At 37.1% G+C, this 16,726-nt stretch overlaps 1 protein-coding gene across 6 annotated transcripts in view; it reads right to left on the reverse strand.

Moving 5' to 3' along the window:
- Positions 1-16,726, reverse strand: part of PPP3CB (protein phosphatase 3, catalytic subunit, beta isozyme) — a 29,581-nt gene that overhangs the window by 5,489 nt on the left and 7,366 nt on the right. For 2 of the 6 annotated variants that reach the window (XM_009074921.1, XM_009074919.1), the window contains exons 5-11: positions 12,226-12,365; positions 12,043-12,120; positions 11,849-11,943; positions 10,227-10,352; positions 8,712-8,789; positions 4,272-4,356; positions 3,309-3,406 (exon numbers count right to left, since the gene is read on the reverse strand). In XM_009074921.1, coding sequence (XP_009073169.1) covers positions 3,309-3,406; positions 4,272-4,356; positions 8,712-8,789; positions 10,227-10,352; positions 11,849-11,943; positions 12,043-12,120; positions 12,226-12,365 — 700 coding nt within the window. Of the gene's footprint in view, positions 1-3,308; positions 3,407-4,271; positions 4,357-6,133; positions 6,139-7,030; positions 7,049-8,711; positions 8,790-10,226; positions 10,353-11,848; positions 11,944-12,042; positions 12,121-12,225; positions 12,366-16,726 lie in introns of all 6 variants that reach the window. The other 4 variants (XM_009074922.1, XM_009074920.1, XM_009074923.1 and 1 more) reach the window with 3 other exon arrangements.

The following is a 16,726-nucleotide window of genomic DNA, read 5'->3' on the forward strand; positions in this document are numbered from 1 at the left end:
TAAGGGATGGATGTGACTGAAAATCCTTGCCAACTTTCAACATAAACCTGAAAAACTGTATCTTACTGCCTCTGACTAACAGTAGGGGCAGAAATGAAAGGTAACTACTTGTATTGTTCCAGGGATTTCCATGAAGTACTTACAATTTTTAATTCAGGCCTGTGTTTAGCATGTTGCTGGAAAAAGCTTTAGGTGTTTTGTTGTTTTTGAACACATGCTGACTCAATTTGGAAAATAATTTTATTGAATTCAGTTCACAGAATAAGTCACTGGGAAATGTTACTTTAATTTTTCAGCTTCTAGAATGCAAGCAGCATAAAAATGAAAACCAGGAATCTGAATTTTGAAGAACTTTGAAGACTCTGAACCATACAAACCCCATGATTTACCAAGGTCTGTTTATATCCCAGTACATTAAAGCTATCTAAAAACTAACCTATGACTCATTTTTCAAAAATATAGCCACCTATTTATGAAAAAGAAACATTTGTACATTGACTTCTTCTGTAGGATGCAGTTCTGCACTTCTTTGCCAAAGTTACCTTCTTTTTTAACTGACTTGCCTTCGTTCAAGCCCCCCAGGCTGCTCTCTTTGCAGTCAGGTTCTGTTCAGGCACTGCCCATGCAGGAGCTGTGTCAGGCTGATGCCCACCCTGGGCATGGGAACAGTGCCATGTGCCAAGATCCAGCACAGAGTGTGTGACTGACATTCACAACTCTAACAGGCACATACACAAAACTGGCACAGGCACTGCCCTCCTGGTGACTTACACACAGACAGGTGTGTCTGTATTTGCCCTGAAGCAAAACGTCCAGCCCAGCTCTGTAGAGAGGGGTAGGCACAGACTCCAACTGAGTGTAACTCACAAAGCTTCTGACAGATTTAACAGCAACTAGCACAACTGGGCCGTGTGTCAGTGTGCCATTGAAAAATGAGCACGTGGAAGGCTGAAACCTGGAAAACCCACAGAAAACTAGTCAATTTTGTATATTTTTAGGCAAACAAAAGAACAGATTTTGAAAAATATTAATATAATGTTCTTTTATTTGCACAAATCTAGACTATTTTAAATTATTGATAGCACGCTGAGCAACACAGTGCAAGATAGTTAATTACTCTTTGAACTGTCTGTAGTAAGAAATCCTGCTATACTATCAGTGACCATATTTCTGCCAAGAATATAAATTCTCTGTTATTACAATCGTTCAGAAGAGTGTCAATTAGCAAAGTTTGATTTTGGTTTTGGTTGACTTCTAGGTTTGCAATTGAGCTTTATAATCTGAAACCTGCTTTTTTATGACTGAAACAATCATATGCTTATCAATAAAACAGAAGTTACTTCCATTTAAGAAGCACTAACAGTTGGCATGATTTATTTTGAACAATCAACACGACTAAAACAAATGAGGTATATTAATGCAGTGTGCCAAGGAATATTGCCATCAAAAGTTCTAGTCAAGAAAAAAAACACACCCACAAAAATCCTAACCACATTTTGCATACTTTCCAAATGTCCCACATTTTCAGTAGTGGCAGAAAGTCATATGTTTTATGTTAAAAAATTTTCTAGTCAGTTTGATCCTCTCTGATATTTGTAATGCAACATGGATAAAAATCTGTTCAATGAGTGAGAGGAATGCAGACTCATTTTTTAAGCATAATAAAGTGTCTTATTAAACAAGGAAAATTAAAAGTAGAACATATGCTTCTGGAATAGTTGAATGGATTAGGAAACATACACCATTTCTTGTTATAGACATTCACAAAACAATCACATACATACACTGGACATATAAACTTACTTGTAGACATTATATGTCCACTGAAAAATGACTTAAAATGTGACATTTGTGTTTCAAAGCAAAAACAGCTTTGATAGTTTAATAGAAAATGTAGTGAAAGGCTTAAAAAAAAAAAACACATAGAAAAATTTTAAAAATTCACATGAACAGTCTAAATCACAAAATGAGAAAAGTAGCTACTCTTGGAAAATAGATTGTGTAAAAAGTGATATTCATGTATCACAATCTTTCAATAGTTATAAAATCCAGTGGTCCCATACAACAGTTTTGTACTTTCTAGTAAAGCCTGAAGATGGCCAATAAAAAGCCTTTCAAGAACTTCTGTTCAGAGTGCTGCTGACATGAAGTCCAGTTTCAGACTGGTATATTTTAGCTATAACCACTGTGAACAGAAACCTGGACTTCATTCTTTTAAGACACTTGGTACAATCTCACAGCATTTTCCCTAAGCCTACTTAATCACTTATGGGCCTCATGAAAAATATAATCCAATGATTCAACAAACTAAAAAAAGAATAAAAACCTTTTACAAAATATTCAATGAGCCAGATTACAGGTATATTTTGTATAGAGTTCTTTTTATTTTCATGCAAAAAAATATATGCACACTTAATAACACCCTTTTATTTTGATTTATTTACAATTTTAAGTTCAATCCCTTTATTCTCAACTGATTTTATAACAATTGCTGAATATTTTTCAAGTACATTATTGTTCAAAATGCACAGACAATGTGCAGCAGCAAATGCAGCAAACCTCAAAAACAGGGTGCTACAACATTGCTTCTACATCAAGAGACAGACAAGTGTCTGGGATAGTGGTTTAATTTTAACACTTATACAGACATACATCTATACCTAGAGAGAGACAGACAGATCTAAGAAAGCAGCTACATCTGCAGAGGAAGGAAACAGCATGTTACAAGGACAATTCAGGGAGGTCAATTATACATAGAACATTTGACAAACAACATAGAGAACAAACTTTGGCATTAATTACCAGGGTACAAAACGTAGCACATTCCAATCTGTCAATGGAGTGTAATATGGAGCTATGCAGCCTATAGCTGTTTGTTAATATTAATATCAACAAGTGTTTGACATTGTCAATGAAAATACTAACACGTCTAGAATCAAACCATTTCCATGGAAAGCAGACGAGTCATGATGCAAAATTACACTGCCATTTTTGTATCTGGAATGATCAAACGCCTCAGTATCAGAGCTATAAGGTCATCCCACCTGAAAAATTGCACACTAAGGAAAGCTCAGAGTATGAAAAACGTGGCCTGACACTGCTGAACTAATTTGCTTTTAGTTTTATACCCTGGTTAAGTATCCATTTCACATTGCCTGATTAACACATAACACTATGCTTGTATCAGCCGCTAAGACAAGAACTGAAAAGCATAAGAAATTCCCTGCATGCATTATGTGTGGTGTTAGCAAAAGAGTGAGATGTGCCCCAGTCCATCTGAGGCACAGCAAGTTGCATAACATCATTACCACTTTGCAGGGTCTGTCGTCCTCCAGCCAACACTCCACTAGGTAACATTCCAGTGGGAGTCAAACCCTTGAGTGTCAGCACACTTTCACTCTCCTCCCTGGTGTGAGAAAAAATAATAACACAACCTTAAATACCCATGCACGAAGCTTGTATTGAAGTAGATAGGGAGGGAGAGCCTATTTTTGCTGTGCTTCACCCATGTCAAGACTTAATGTGAATTCAAATTCAAACAACTAAAAAGGAGAAAACAGTTCTCTTCCACACCAGCCTTTCCTCTGCCTAGGAGTTACACATGCTGACTACTCTGAACCACACGCTGAGCAATTATTCACATGCAGTCTCATTAGCTTTGAAATTAGCACTGAATGCCTCATGAGGTACTGAACATATCTCAGTACCATAAAACAATCCCCAATTTTGCTCAAAGTGTCTATCCTTTGGGAAATAACAACTTTAAAAATTACCCCTATTTGAACAATTATGGTCTGTGGAAAAACTACACATTTTGGGTAAGTATGGTCAGGTAATCTCCAGCTTTAAAGAGGTACAAGAATATGGTATGTTTTAAATAGCTGAAAACAAAGAAAAACCTGAAACAAAACCCTTCAAGTCCTCAACTCTCTGGTATACCAGAAATTATCAGAGCCAGTCCTAACCTCCTCCATCACATCCTTGATTTCAATCTCTCTATTTTGGCATTGTCTTTCCAACATTAATGGCTGGACAAACAACTTGTAAACTAAAGGTCACATTCTCTGACTTCTTGAAACATGCCTCAGAAATAACTCAAAAATACTCTTTAACCAAAAAGGCCAACATCAATGGGTGCATCAATATGGCAAACAGTATTCTGATGCACAATGATCAACCTGAAAAATGTCTGGCATCCATTATCCTGGAACAGCAATGTTTACCTCACACACAAAACAAGGGGGTTAGGAATGCAGAAGTCATGCAAGTACCTGAGAACAGAGAAGACTCTTGCCATCTTGCCAATTGCTCGAATTTTGTTCCTGATTATTTCTTTCCGTGCGGCAGCTGTACCTACTTTCAATGGAATAAGAAACAGAGTCTCAAGCTCAGGAGTTTTTAGAGGGTCATCATTTTAAAGTGTATCAATTCAACACAACTGTTTAAGCTCAGTACTCTTCACAGGAGGTCAGTACCCAAACACTTAAGGGCCCAAAATTATCAGATTATGGCTTCAGAATGCCATCAAACCCACCATCACCTCTGTGTCCACAGAGCACACACAAAAAAGTTCAGGATGTTCAAGGTGATTTCCTAAAGTTATCAGGCATCTAAATTACTGCCACTTCAGTGTAGTAACTCTCATAACTCATTTGCCTACATTTTATGCTTTCAATTCTTTACTGACACCTGTGTCTATCAAGATGTAGGCATGCAGCCTAGTATAGAAGCCAAAGAGATATTAAAGCCACAGAAATTCAAGGTTTTCTAATTGTTACACAGCTGTCCAAGAGAAAATGGTACTTTGCTTGGGTTTATGTCAACTGCCCAAAACACAACCCCATAAAACCCCCAGAAAATAAAATGCCAAAGAATTGCATGTTACCCCCCTTACCACCTAAGTCTATGTTCCACATCATGTTAGGTTTACATCATTTGCAGAAACTACAAATACCAAAGATTTGGAGTAAATAGTGCCTATTCCACAGGGCAGAATAATACCATTTGTCACAGACAGAAGTGAAGAAAAAACTCTGAAAGGAGACTGTTAACTGGGAAGGAGAACCACCTCTGCTTGCCTTGACATGAAAACAGAAACTCCCTTCTCCAACACTCAGCGTTGCTGGTTTGTTTCAATGAACAAAAGTCATCCTTCCCCTTTGCCAACTCCTCAATCCCACTAAAACAGTAAAGGCAGCTGAGGAGGCATCAAAAGCTAAACCCTTAACGTCTCCTCAGCCAGGGGAAGGAGAGTATTAATGACACCAAGATAAGAGTAACTCAGCCACTGTGAATTCAACCACAGGGGACCAAAAGTGAGCAAACTCAGACAGCTGTTATACATTCCAGATCTTCCATATATCAGTGTTGTTCAGTCTTGGGAGAAGAGTACTCAATAAAAAGTCGCCAAACTAGTTTGCAAGAATGTAGAAGAGAAGACCACGGAAGTGGGCAGAGGAAAGCTGCATACCCACAGATTCAGCTACCTGCATTTAAAAAAGTGAGCTGTGGAAGAAGCTTTTTCCCATACCTAGTCACTAGTATGGAGCTTCCCCATGAAAGCACACACACTCTGGCACAGCAGAGCTGCACCTCTCAAACCACAACTGCAAGAATGCAAGGTCTCCTGTTGCACAAGAGTGGGCAGGGGCAGACTTCCCACCCTGAACACCAAACCAAGTGATAAAGCATATAAGGCAAACAACAACAAACCCACACAAGACAGAACATGTACAGCAGTGACAAAGAACAAAAGGGAGCAAGAGAAAACCTTTGTATGAACACCATGAAAGAATATTGGGGTATGACAAATATCTGCCCATCCATTAAACGAAATGAAAAGCCAGGAATTTCTGATGAAAGCTGTTTTTTAGAAGCAACAGAAACAACTGCAGACATCAAATTAAAAAGACAAAACAGGTGGTTCAGGAAAAGCTCTGAATAGGATAGGCTGAAACATTCAATTTTTACTGAAAAGAATTTATTTGAAATTTTAACTTTTCATTTTTAAAGGTCTAGAAGTTTTTACTTTCTCTCTTCACAGGCTATTGGGCAAGAGCCTGAGAATCTGGAATGAGAAGGGCACTCTTTCAGAGCTTTTGAAAAGATCAGGGCTAAATGAGGGACCATTAACCTTTCCTTGTAAGTCCCTCAGATTTCCTCCTACCTACACCTATTTGCCGAGGTGTAAAATGCAGGCGGGAAGCTTTCTGCTTTGGGGTTTCGGTGTTTGTTTGGTTTCTGTTGGGTTTTGTTTGTTTGCTGCTGTTTTTAACACGCTCTCATTGCCCTCCAGAAGCAACACAGCCAAGGCAAAAGGCCAAATGTATCACTCCAGGCTGCAGCACTGCCCTAATGTGGCCAGTGAATCCTGGTTACTTCAGAGAAGACAGTAAGACGACATCTGCTTGCCGAAGAGTATCTAAATTACACTCTAAATTGGAGAAGATATGACAAAGAACTCTCCCATTTCCCATTCCCAATGGAAAATAAATTCTGAAATGCTGATACTATTATGCCCCAAAGAATTTACATAACCTTTGGAAACATCACTATAACCTAATTAATTTCCAAGTATTAGAAATATTTTCTGGAACTGACAAATTTATACAGAGAGCAAACTGATTATTGGGCAAGCAATGGTCAGAAGAATTTGTCTGTACAGAATTATCTACCCTGAGATTTCTGAATAACAAGTCATAGATGATAAAGTTATTAGGCTTCTTCTTACATTCTGTATCCAGCCATCTCCAAAATAGCACACGGAATCAAAAAGTACCTTTTTGACATCTCAGCTGAAGGAAACTAAAAATACTATTCAAACCAGTTTTTCTAACATTGTATAAACACATTCCATGCACAACCTTAAAAGAAAAAGCTCATGAGGAAAGTATTAAAGAGCAAGACAGACAACTGAAGGCTCCCTACACATGCAGGACCAAAGATAAAATTTTAGAAATAGGTAAAAGAATGAAATTCTACAAAAAAAGGAATGGAAGAAAGGAGGAAAAAAATTCATGCACAGAAAGACAGATGTCTTGGAATATGACTTCTGGTAACAAAACTTGCCCCATTAAAAGGGGCAATAATCATAAAAAACTACATGTGTCTCTCAAGAGAAAGGTATTTTCTCATTAATACTTATACTGTCAGGTTCTGTGAAGTCATATTTCAAAACTGTCCTACTCTGTCTGGTCTGTACCTTTTTTATTGCCATATATGAGTCGCTCTTCAGATGGAGAGTCCAGAAAAAAAGGAAGTGAACGATGGAGAAAAAGGTGAGTGAGACAAAAAAAAAAGATATTTAACTTGGCAGTGGTAATAAAGAAGGAATGGAGAAGAAATGCAAAAAAAAATAAAATGGAGAACTGCAACATATAAAATACATTCATCAAACGAGCAGTGGAATTGCTGAGTATATTTCAAAATTGGACAATAAACAAGTGAAAGCTTGAAAGTCAACAGTTAAAAAAAAAACCATTCACACAGAAAGATAAAGCGTAGACAGTACCTAGGTGACATAAGAGATGCATCAAGCAAAGAAATTGTTAAAGGAGACAGAAGAATAAAATAATTCAGATTAGGAAACTGCAACTATTGTACTACAGACAATCGATCAATAACTGCAACTGTGGTGGCCAATGTAAATCCTAATGCTCCAGAACATTGCTAACCCTGCTCCACAAATGCCTGGTGTCACTGCCTCACCTTCAGATTAGCAGCATTACTTGAATATGAACCAGAAGTTGCCTGTTTGCAGGATCACAATTTAGACTTTTCCTAAGTTTACCCATTTCTGGCAACAAGCTAAATGGCAGCAAAGCTCAAGTGGCTCAGAAACAATGGCAAACACACAGCTGCTTAGCACAACCCTATTCTGCTATCAAATTTGAACACAGTAGTTACCAAACATTAAGAATGGGGTCCTGTCTCTAATATTTTTATGAATGATCCTAAAATGTTCTGCAAAGGCTGCTGAAACTTTCCTTCCTCCTCCCCCATCATCAAACAATTCACCAAATCAGTTCTGTTACTGGATAAAATGAAGCAAGACTGGGAAACTTTTAGGTGTGACATTAAGCACTGCTGTAAAACACCCAACAAAGCTAGGCCTTCATGTTAACGGTGCTTCTTTATCATCATGCTACAAACACCTCCTTAACAACCTACTGTGTGGTAGTTTAAGAGCCAGAAAGATGTTTTAATTTGTTACATAAATACACATCATACAATGGACACATACAAGTTGTCCTTTAATTTCTCTGCTTTAAACTCAAACACCAAGACAAACTTGCATTTGACACTTTAGTACTTTGCAGTAGGAAATATTATATCTGACTTTCGCCCACATTAACTCTTTACTGAAGAGCAATCATTAAGAAATTTTGTGTCTTATAATAGATTTTTTTCTAAATATTAGCAAAGTAAGTTAGTATGTTTCAAATTTTAAGTGTCAAGAAATTCTGAGCATTTCCCACAAAAAGTTTGTTCGAAATAGAAATCAGATATGAATATTTGCAAAGTTTCCATTACTGCTCCCTGATCACCACAAATACAATTCTCTTGCCTGCTCCCCCCAAGCATTGCTATCTAAAGAAAAATTTGAAGGCAATTTTCTTCAAACTCCAGGCAATATTACACCAGTCTGAGCTAACTACTATTCAGAAGTTATTACCATTAAGAAGACCTATGTATCTTAAAGTAATCCCTACCGTCAAACTGATCTTCTCCCTCTGTCATCAGTTCATCATCAGAGCAAATGCTCAAAACATTCACCAACATTTCTGTCACTGTATAGGAAAAAACCAAATATTAATTCATTCCATGTAAAATTTAAAATATTTCCACACACACAAGATCTAACCAGTCACCAGCAGCTCTAGTGAATGAACTTCCCACATCACAGGCATTGCTTTCTTAAAACATTCAAACTTTTCCTCCCCCTACAGTATTCAGAAACCTATTGAGAAGTACAGCCAGATGGTTAAAAACCTTATAAATTGCTGCCTACATTTATTCATGACTAATTCATACAATCCCTGTGTTATCTGCTATGGTGATATTCTTCATTCTTGGGAAAAAGTTACTCTCTAGGGTAATTTAAAAAAAAAAAAAAACAACCAAATGATTCTGATTTTTATCTGTTCAGGGCAGACCAGACAATATTGGCACTGAATCCTACACCAAAAGTGGAAGCATGTGGTTGTGCAAAGGCAAGGCAGACTACAAGGGCCATGATTCCAGGAGTCTGAAGCATACAACAGGTCAGTGAGGCACTCCAGTGCCATTAAACAAGTTGCTGGGAGTCATTACCAGCATCAAAACCAAAACACACAGTAGCAACCCCTTGCTGTTGAAAGTATTATCTAATACATTATCAGGTTAGAGAGAGATAAACAAAAAATCTCCTTTAAATGTCAGCTCCCTTCATTTAAATATTCAAAAAAATAACTGTTGAGTGGGTTAACCATAGTAAAATGTGTCTGAATTATTTGCATTTAACTGCCTACTAAAGACAACATAAACCTAGAAAAAAACCAATCTCGAATCCTAGGTTTATATGACTGCAAGTATGTCACTGTAAGAACATTTTTCAAAGAAATTTAAAGAGCTCTCCAGATCCCTTTTTTTTTAAAAAAAACCAACAGTTCCTGTCATGGAAGGATTTTAAACAGACCCAAATAGCCTCTAACCTCATTGTTTTTCAGCTGAGGACTACTTGGAGCCCTAGTGTCCTAGATTCAGAGTTATCAGCTCTAGAGGGAAAAGGAAAAAAAAAAAAGGAGGATCTGTGCTAAATTATCTTTTTTTACAAGAAAAATTATAACTGAGAAAGTTATCTTTGATGAAGGTCAACCTATTATATCTATAGAGGAAAGTTAAAATTTTACATGAACATCTCACTGTAGTTTATACCTATAACTATACAGGATTAATAATGGATATAACTTAGCATTTTGTCAAATATGAACAATTTTTCTATGAACTTCCAATGCAGTTCAGAGATGCAGATATAACACCCTCAATAGGAACTCTAATCTCTGTTTGCACCTTTGCTATACTGGATGCAATTCTAACTGCCTTGACTGAAACTCGTGAAGAAAACAACACAACAATTATGCAATTAATCTGTCATTGGTAAATACATTTTTTAAAAATAAAAATCTTCCTAACATCAATCTGGGAGAAATAGGAAAGATATTAGTTGATGTGTAATATCTGCCTACCTTTTTCTCCAACAAATGGCAAAGACCATGTGAAAACATCCATAAAATTTGGTAGCCAGTAAGGATGAGGAGAACAATTGAACTGACGAATGTTCATCACATTGTTTTCATATTTTAGTACAGCAGCTAAAATAAAATTCAGACATTTTGAAAAGAATGTTTTAAATTTGTGAGCACCACAAATGTAAAGGCACAGACTTGTTTTAGCTCTATTGATACTGTAGACTAAATAATTCCAGAGATACTTCATTCCTTCTTTCACAGTATTTATAGGACAGATTTCTAATGGAAAACTTTGGCTTTTTACTGCACACGTTGCAGTGTAAGGTACTGCTACATGTCAATATATCACTGTACCATCCTATTTTATGTCTATAATCAAATGTCTTTAAAAGGTCCTGAAAAGGTATAATTTCAATAACAAAACTCTAACTGAACCGCAGTATGTCCTGATTCGAGTTTTATTCTTCATGTGTCTTCCCACATTATAAGCATGGAATAAAATCATAGACATATAAAAGATAAGGGAGAAGGGGAAGCACAAAGAAACAAGACAGAAAACCAGCAGCATTCTAAAGCTAAATAAGCAGTGACTGCATTTTTCCATACTTACACTTGCATTACACTGGGAATAGCTGATGTGAGAAAGGATTCTCTGAACACAGTATCCATAGAGATAGTGAAAAAACGCAAAAAGCCAGTTGGAGCTATTTTTACTTCCTCTCTACTTTGCAATCACTGCAAGCAGCAACAGCTCATCTTTTCCTGTATACAGTTATTCACCCTACATAAGCGGTGTGGGGTTGGGGGGTGGTGCTTTGAAGGTGGGAGGAAGAAAATGCAATGCATCTAACAGAAAAAAGGTCCTGGTTTCAAAGGAACACTACTGGAACGTTTGGAGAGCATCCATTCACCACATACTTGAAATGCCTTACTTTAATATCATACTCGAATTTCAGCAGGCTTTATTTTTAATTCCTGTTCTTGAACTTTGTTCCCATCTATGAATAATATTAATTCACAGCTAAGCTCTTCTCTGTAATTCTGACTTGTAAATATCTTTCTCCACACATTAGACATCCTTTTCCTATGTTACTTTACTTAGCAGAGCATGGACAAAAATGAATTCCTTGGTTTACGCCTCCTTAATAATATTTCCAGTGGTGATCAATCACTACTTGCCCTTAATGATGTCTCATCCATGGCCATCAGAGCAATTAGCATCACAATTAAGACTGAGATGCCACGATGCACAAGGCAAATTGCCTTACTGATCAACACTTCTTCCCTTCCTTGCCTAGTTCACCAGCTAAAGACAACCAGAGGAGTCAAAACTCACAGCACAGGAAACCTTGCCTGACTGGAAAACACCAGGTGATATGTTCATAAGTACTAAAGAGCAACAACTTTCACAAAGGAAACATTTGCTCACATTGTGTTTCAAGATACTTGTGCAGGATATCGTCACTTATGGCATGTGCTCTTCTTCATAATGTAACTGTCATTAATAGACTTCTTTTGTCCTTTAATTTCTTATGTGGCAAGAATTTGTTGATATTAAATTATCTAGCTAGAAAATCTTATTTTATTGTTACATACAGTTATTAATAACAAGTTCTTACCTTTATTATTGTAGACATCCAGGTAATTAGGTGCTGAAAAAATTGTTATTAATGATGGGAACCCTGTAGTTTGACTTTTCCTGTACATTCTATAACTGCAAAACCAAACAGATTATTTTACATCTTTCAGCAAATAAGCAATTAATTTTTATTTTACACTGTGAATAATTTCTTTAAAGACACAAAGTACTTACCCTGCATCTTGTGCTTCATGTGCTCTAATGATTGACAACAAATTATTATTTTGCAAAAATTCACAAACTGCTGGATAGCTGTGAAATGAAAACAATCATGAGTAAAAGAAATATGCACCGAGATACATCGAAATATGCATCAAGAGAAGTAAAGCACCCAACTAGATCACAGCATCCTCTCACCTATAAAAGTATGAGCATCCTCTGACTGTATTGTGACTGAAATGCTCTTGTGAATTTTCATTTCCAAAATCTTCTGAGGGATCTGACCACAATAAGTCACACATTGGTCCAAATGCTGGAGGCTCTTTGAATCTATCTAACTGTTTAAGAAAAGGCAACAGCACAAAGACACTTTGAATATTAGATCAGTAAGTTTTACACACTTGTTGAACTACATATCCATCAAGTGTTTTTAGAAAAAATCCCAACCATATCAAAGAGAAGTAGTTTCTGTATATTTTTTCCTCTCCTCCTCATGAAATAAGGCAGAGGCATGCCAAAAGAACCAAACCTGTTAAGAGCAATAAGATTTATTAGTTGTAAAAAGAAAGGAGATAAATTCCAGACTGATGGATATGTGTAATACAAGGTCAAGTTACAGACAGGGAACAAAATGGTCCTTTTTCATGCACATGCCACATCTACCAATCTGGAGACACTACCAGGAATTAGCAAAGAGAAACATGAAACAGTACAGAAAACAGGAATTATAAAAGAAAAGCATGAATAATTAGCACTGAATAGAAGAGACTAAATATAAATTACCAAAAAAAGCCCCAACAAACCACCAGAAGAAAAAAACCACCCTGAAACACCCATCTCCTAATGGATTATTTAACGATGTAATGAAGATGTGACTAGCTCAGCTGTCTTAGACTTCCTTCATCCAAGCTTTATTTTTCAGCTCCAGCCCTGGTGTAATGGGCCATAAGCATTTGAGGAGATGTCTGTGTTTTCTCTTGCTGCTTCTTTACTGATTTCCACTGGAAACACCTGTTTTAGCAGCCTGCAACTTTCCTAGTAACCACAGCCAGAAGGGGCAGGGGGAAGGTGGACAGTGCATTTGTTAAGGTAAAAGGAAACACTCTGCTTAAGTAACAGTCAATCAACCTCTGATGTCCCAGAAATTAAATTAGATATCCCAGATTGAATGCAAAGATTATTTGATCTTTATGTAGCTGGAGTTTGTTCACAAGATGATTTTATCCAAGAAATGTAGGAACAGTTCTTTGATGGACAGTGCATTTATCTCACTTCACTTCCCATACCAAAGAAGATGACTTTGATGGTACTAGAGAACACTTAACTCTTCATGACAGGTTCGAAGGGAGGTTTGGTGAGCACCTGGTGAATTTGAGTCTAACGCTCCATAGGAATCCATTCAAATATGGAACCAGCAGTAGTGCCAAGCTCTCTCATGCCCTGGAAAATCAGAGCTCCCGAGGCTGCCACCTGTAACATAAGTGGAGAGGTCCAGATCTTTACAAATTCCTGCCAGATAATGGTAAGGCAGGTATTAACTGAAGTTGTTGTTTGAATTTATTCAATATTAAAAATCCTGTGGTTTAACATTTTCCCACACTGGATGATAAACCTGGTATGGAGTATTTCTTCCAGATTGAAGAAGTCAGTCCATCAACTTCTGCAAGTACCTGAATTTCTGTAGATTAAACCATCAAGTTTCTAAACCTCCAGCAATAAATTTGGGTCCAGAAGCTAACAAGCATTCACACAAGGAAGTTTCAACTGTCTGTCGATCGCTGTTTCCTGCAATACAGAAGACTGAAATTCTAGAAAACATTTCTAAGAATTTTTCTTCAGTTAGTCTTCAAGGACTTTCCTTATTACTTTGGCCAAACGGATAGAGACATCATAAATAAAAGGCTTTGGCTGCCTACAATTAACTCACCTCTCTCCCAAACTACTTCCTCATAGCATTGAAACAGTACTGAAGCCATTCCTGGAAGTAAGGTCAGTTTGTAAAAAAAAAACCCCCAAATATACTTACACACCAAATCAGTGTCTCCTCCACTAGACAGTCTAGCAAGTGGCATGGTTCTTTAGACATCTCAAAATTTAAAGAAATGTCACTGCACTCAACCCAGATTGCACACATCAAATCAGAATAATCAACTTAAGGATTTCTCTATATTGGCACAGCAAGAAAGTTAACAAAGGGCATGAGTCAATTCAAAACACTTGTTACTGATTAATGATTTCTCAAGGTGCTTTAACTCTGGTAAAACGGAATCTCGATACAAATTAGCTTAACATATTTCTAAATATGATTAAGGCAACTGAGAAAGATAATTTTATTCAAGAATAAGAATCAATACACCTGGTGTTCAAACAGGATTAAGTATTATACTTTTTAATATACTTAAGGTATTTAAATCTAAATTGATTTATAGGTATTATGCAGTCAGGGCTACCAAAGTGAAGTGCATTATACCTCCACATGAATGTTCAAATTCAGGAGTACCAAAACCTTAGAGGTAGACTGAGGTACAGCAAATCAAAATGAGTTTACTTTTGAAGCAAAAGACCTTCACAGAACTTTCACATACTTGAAGACAGACATCAGTTTTAATTAATCTGTCCTAATTTCCCTGAGAACTATCACATAGTGAAGTCTGAAGAACAGTGTGAAGGCCAGTGAAGAGTGGCAGTCATCTTAAATATTACTAAACAAAAGGAGATTTCAGCAGACCACAGAAAGGAACAAGGCATTATGAAGACAGAGTGTGGGGAGTGCCACCATGTATTCCGAGGCAATTTGCTGACCAAGTTGTCTTAGAATCACCAAGAACTAAACGGAAGAATTACAATCTGTTGTTAACAAGGAAGAAAAATCTTTTGTTTCTCTTCTTTAGAGTCACCATAATCTTATCTGGACACCTCCCTCCTTGTAACATGCTAGGCTTAAAAACCACAGTCCTGGAATTTTGTTTCAGTAGTGTTGGCAGTGCAAATGAAATCAACTGAACAGGATCTCCAAGTTGATGGACATGTGTCTGACAGACACACTTCACCAAGACAACCAGAACATTTGTGTAAGTGACAATCAGAGAATAAAAATCACATTACTGCAAGTTTCACAAACTTCCATTTTCCCAGAAATAGGCACCACCTGCAGCAACCTTTCTGGTTAGGATTTACTGTCATGTATGACAGCTGTCCTCTCTTGGAAGCAACTTTATGACAGGAAAAATAATTTACTTCGTGTAGTTTAATCACCTTCCTGAACAACAACAATACTGGCAGAAGACTTCATCCAGACGACACTGCACCTGCACAGAACTTTTCTTTTTCCCTTAGGTGACTCCTACACTGTTTACAGAGCTGTGATTTCCCTTCTTATCCCAGATGATTGTGCCTACACCTGCTTGCAGCGAAGACTTGTCCTTAATAAGAATTTCTGCTAATACACCAGAAGGCTTGTAATATTATACAATTGTCTTGACTGTTTACAGAAGTAATTTCACACATGCACCACAATATATGATATTTTCCTAGATATAAGAGGAGCATTTCACATCACACATTTAATTCAAATACACATACAGTATCAGTGCATGCCAAGCTCTAATGCAGCTACTGAAGCCAACCCATGAACAGTGCCTCTTCCAAGTCACTAACTGATTCTTTAAAAACCAAAAAAGGCCCCAAGGAACAGTTTTAATAACACTGCCTTACATTTAGAAATGTGGTTTTCACCAGAACACAGCACAATGCAGACTTCATATATATATATATAAACATACAAGCTTGTCTTTCACCCTAGGGTAGCTCTGAACATGACAAAAGCACATATCAAAGTACAACACAAGACAACAGGACTACCTTTTAATTAAATTTACGTGACACTTTGAAACCTGATTAGTTGCAAGACTGAGACTAACAGAAAAATGAATCGGAATCCTATTACGACAGTGGCTTTCCAAAGTGTTTTTCCATAAGCTTCTTTTAGACTACTTTCCAAAAAGCCTTGACCATGCATCTCTTTGTCTGCAATGTGAGAAGTGTTAAGGCATTGGCAGAATGGCACCATTTAGTCGCTTTGCTTTCTCACTTCTCTCTCTGCACAATGCATATGGATTTCTGGAGATGTTAGTATTTGCTCTGACAACGCAATGTGCCTCAGTACATTTTCCCACTTACACCACTGATCTTGTAAATGTGCTTCCTCTCTGTTTCTACCATTTTCTTCTCCTCTCACATCACTCTGCTTGGCAGTGTAATATCTGCAAGTGAAATAAACTGGCATTCCAGCCTCTGAAATGGTCCAGTCAGTACAAAAAGCCCTAGTGAATAAAACCTGGTGAATTCAGAAATGAGATTCAGCTGGAGAGCAGCCTGTAAATCTGAGGAGAGGTAAAAAAGAAAAGTGGAGCACAAGTAAAGGAGATAATGCTAAGAAAGTAAGAAATACAATAAACGAAAAGGACAAAATAGGCTGTCACTATTTCTGGATTATAAAAACAAATCAGGAACATGCTTTTATCTTTTCTCTGACACTGACATCTTTTTTTTTAACCCAGGTCCCCACATACCTTCTTCCATGTCTGGGTAAAAAACTTTTTTCTTCCATCCTTACCTAGAATCCCAAAGCTTTCTTAGAACCACCTATTTATATTTTAAGCTGAAATCAACTGCATTTTAGCTGCTACTAATCACAGCA

Source organism: Acanthisitta chloris, unplaced genomic scaffold, assembly GCF_000695815.1.
Source record: "Acanthisitta chloris isolate BGI_N310 unplaced genomic scaffold, ASM69581v1 scaffold19165, whole genome shotgun sequence".
NCBI classification, from domain to species: domain Eukaryota; kingdom Metazoa; phylum Chordata; class Aves; order Passeriformes; family Acanthisittidae; genus Acanthisitta; species Acanthisitta chloris.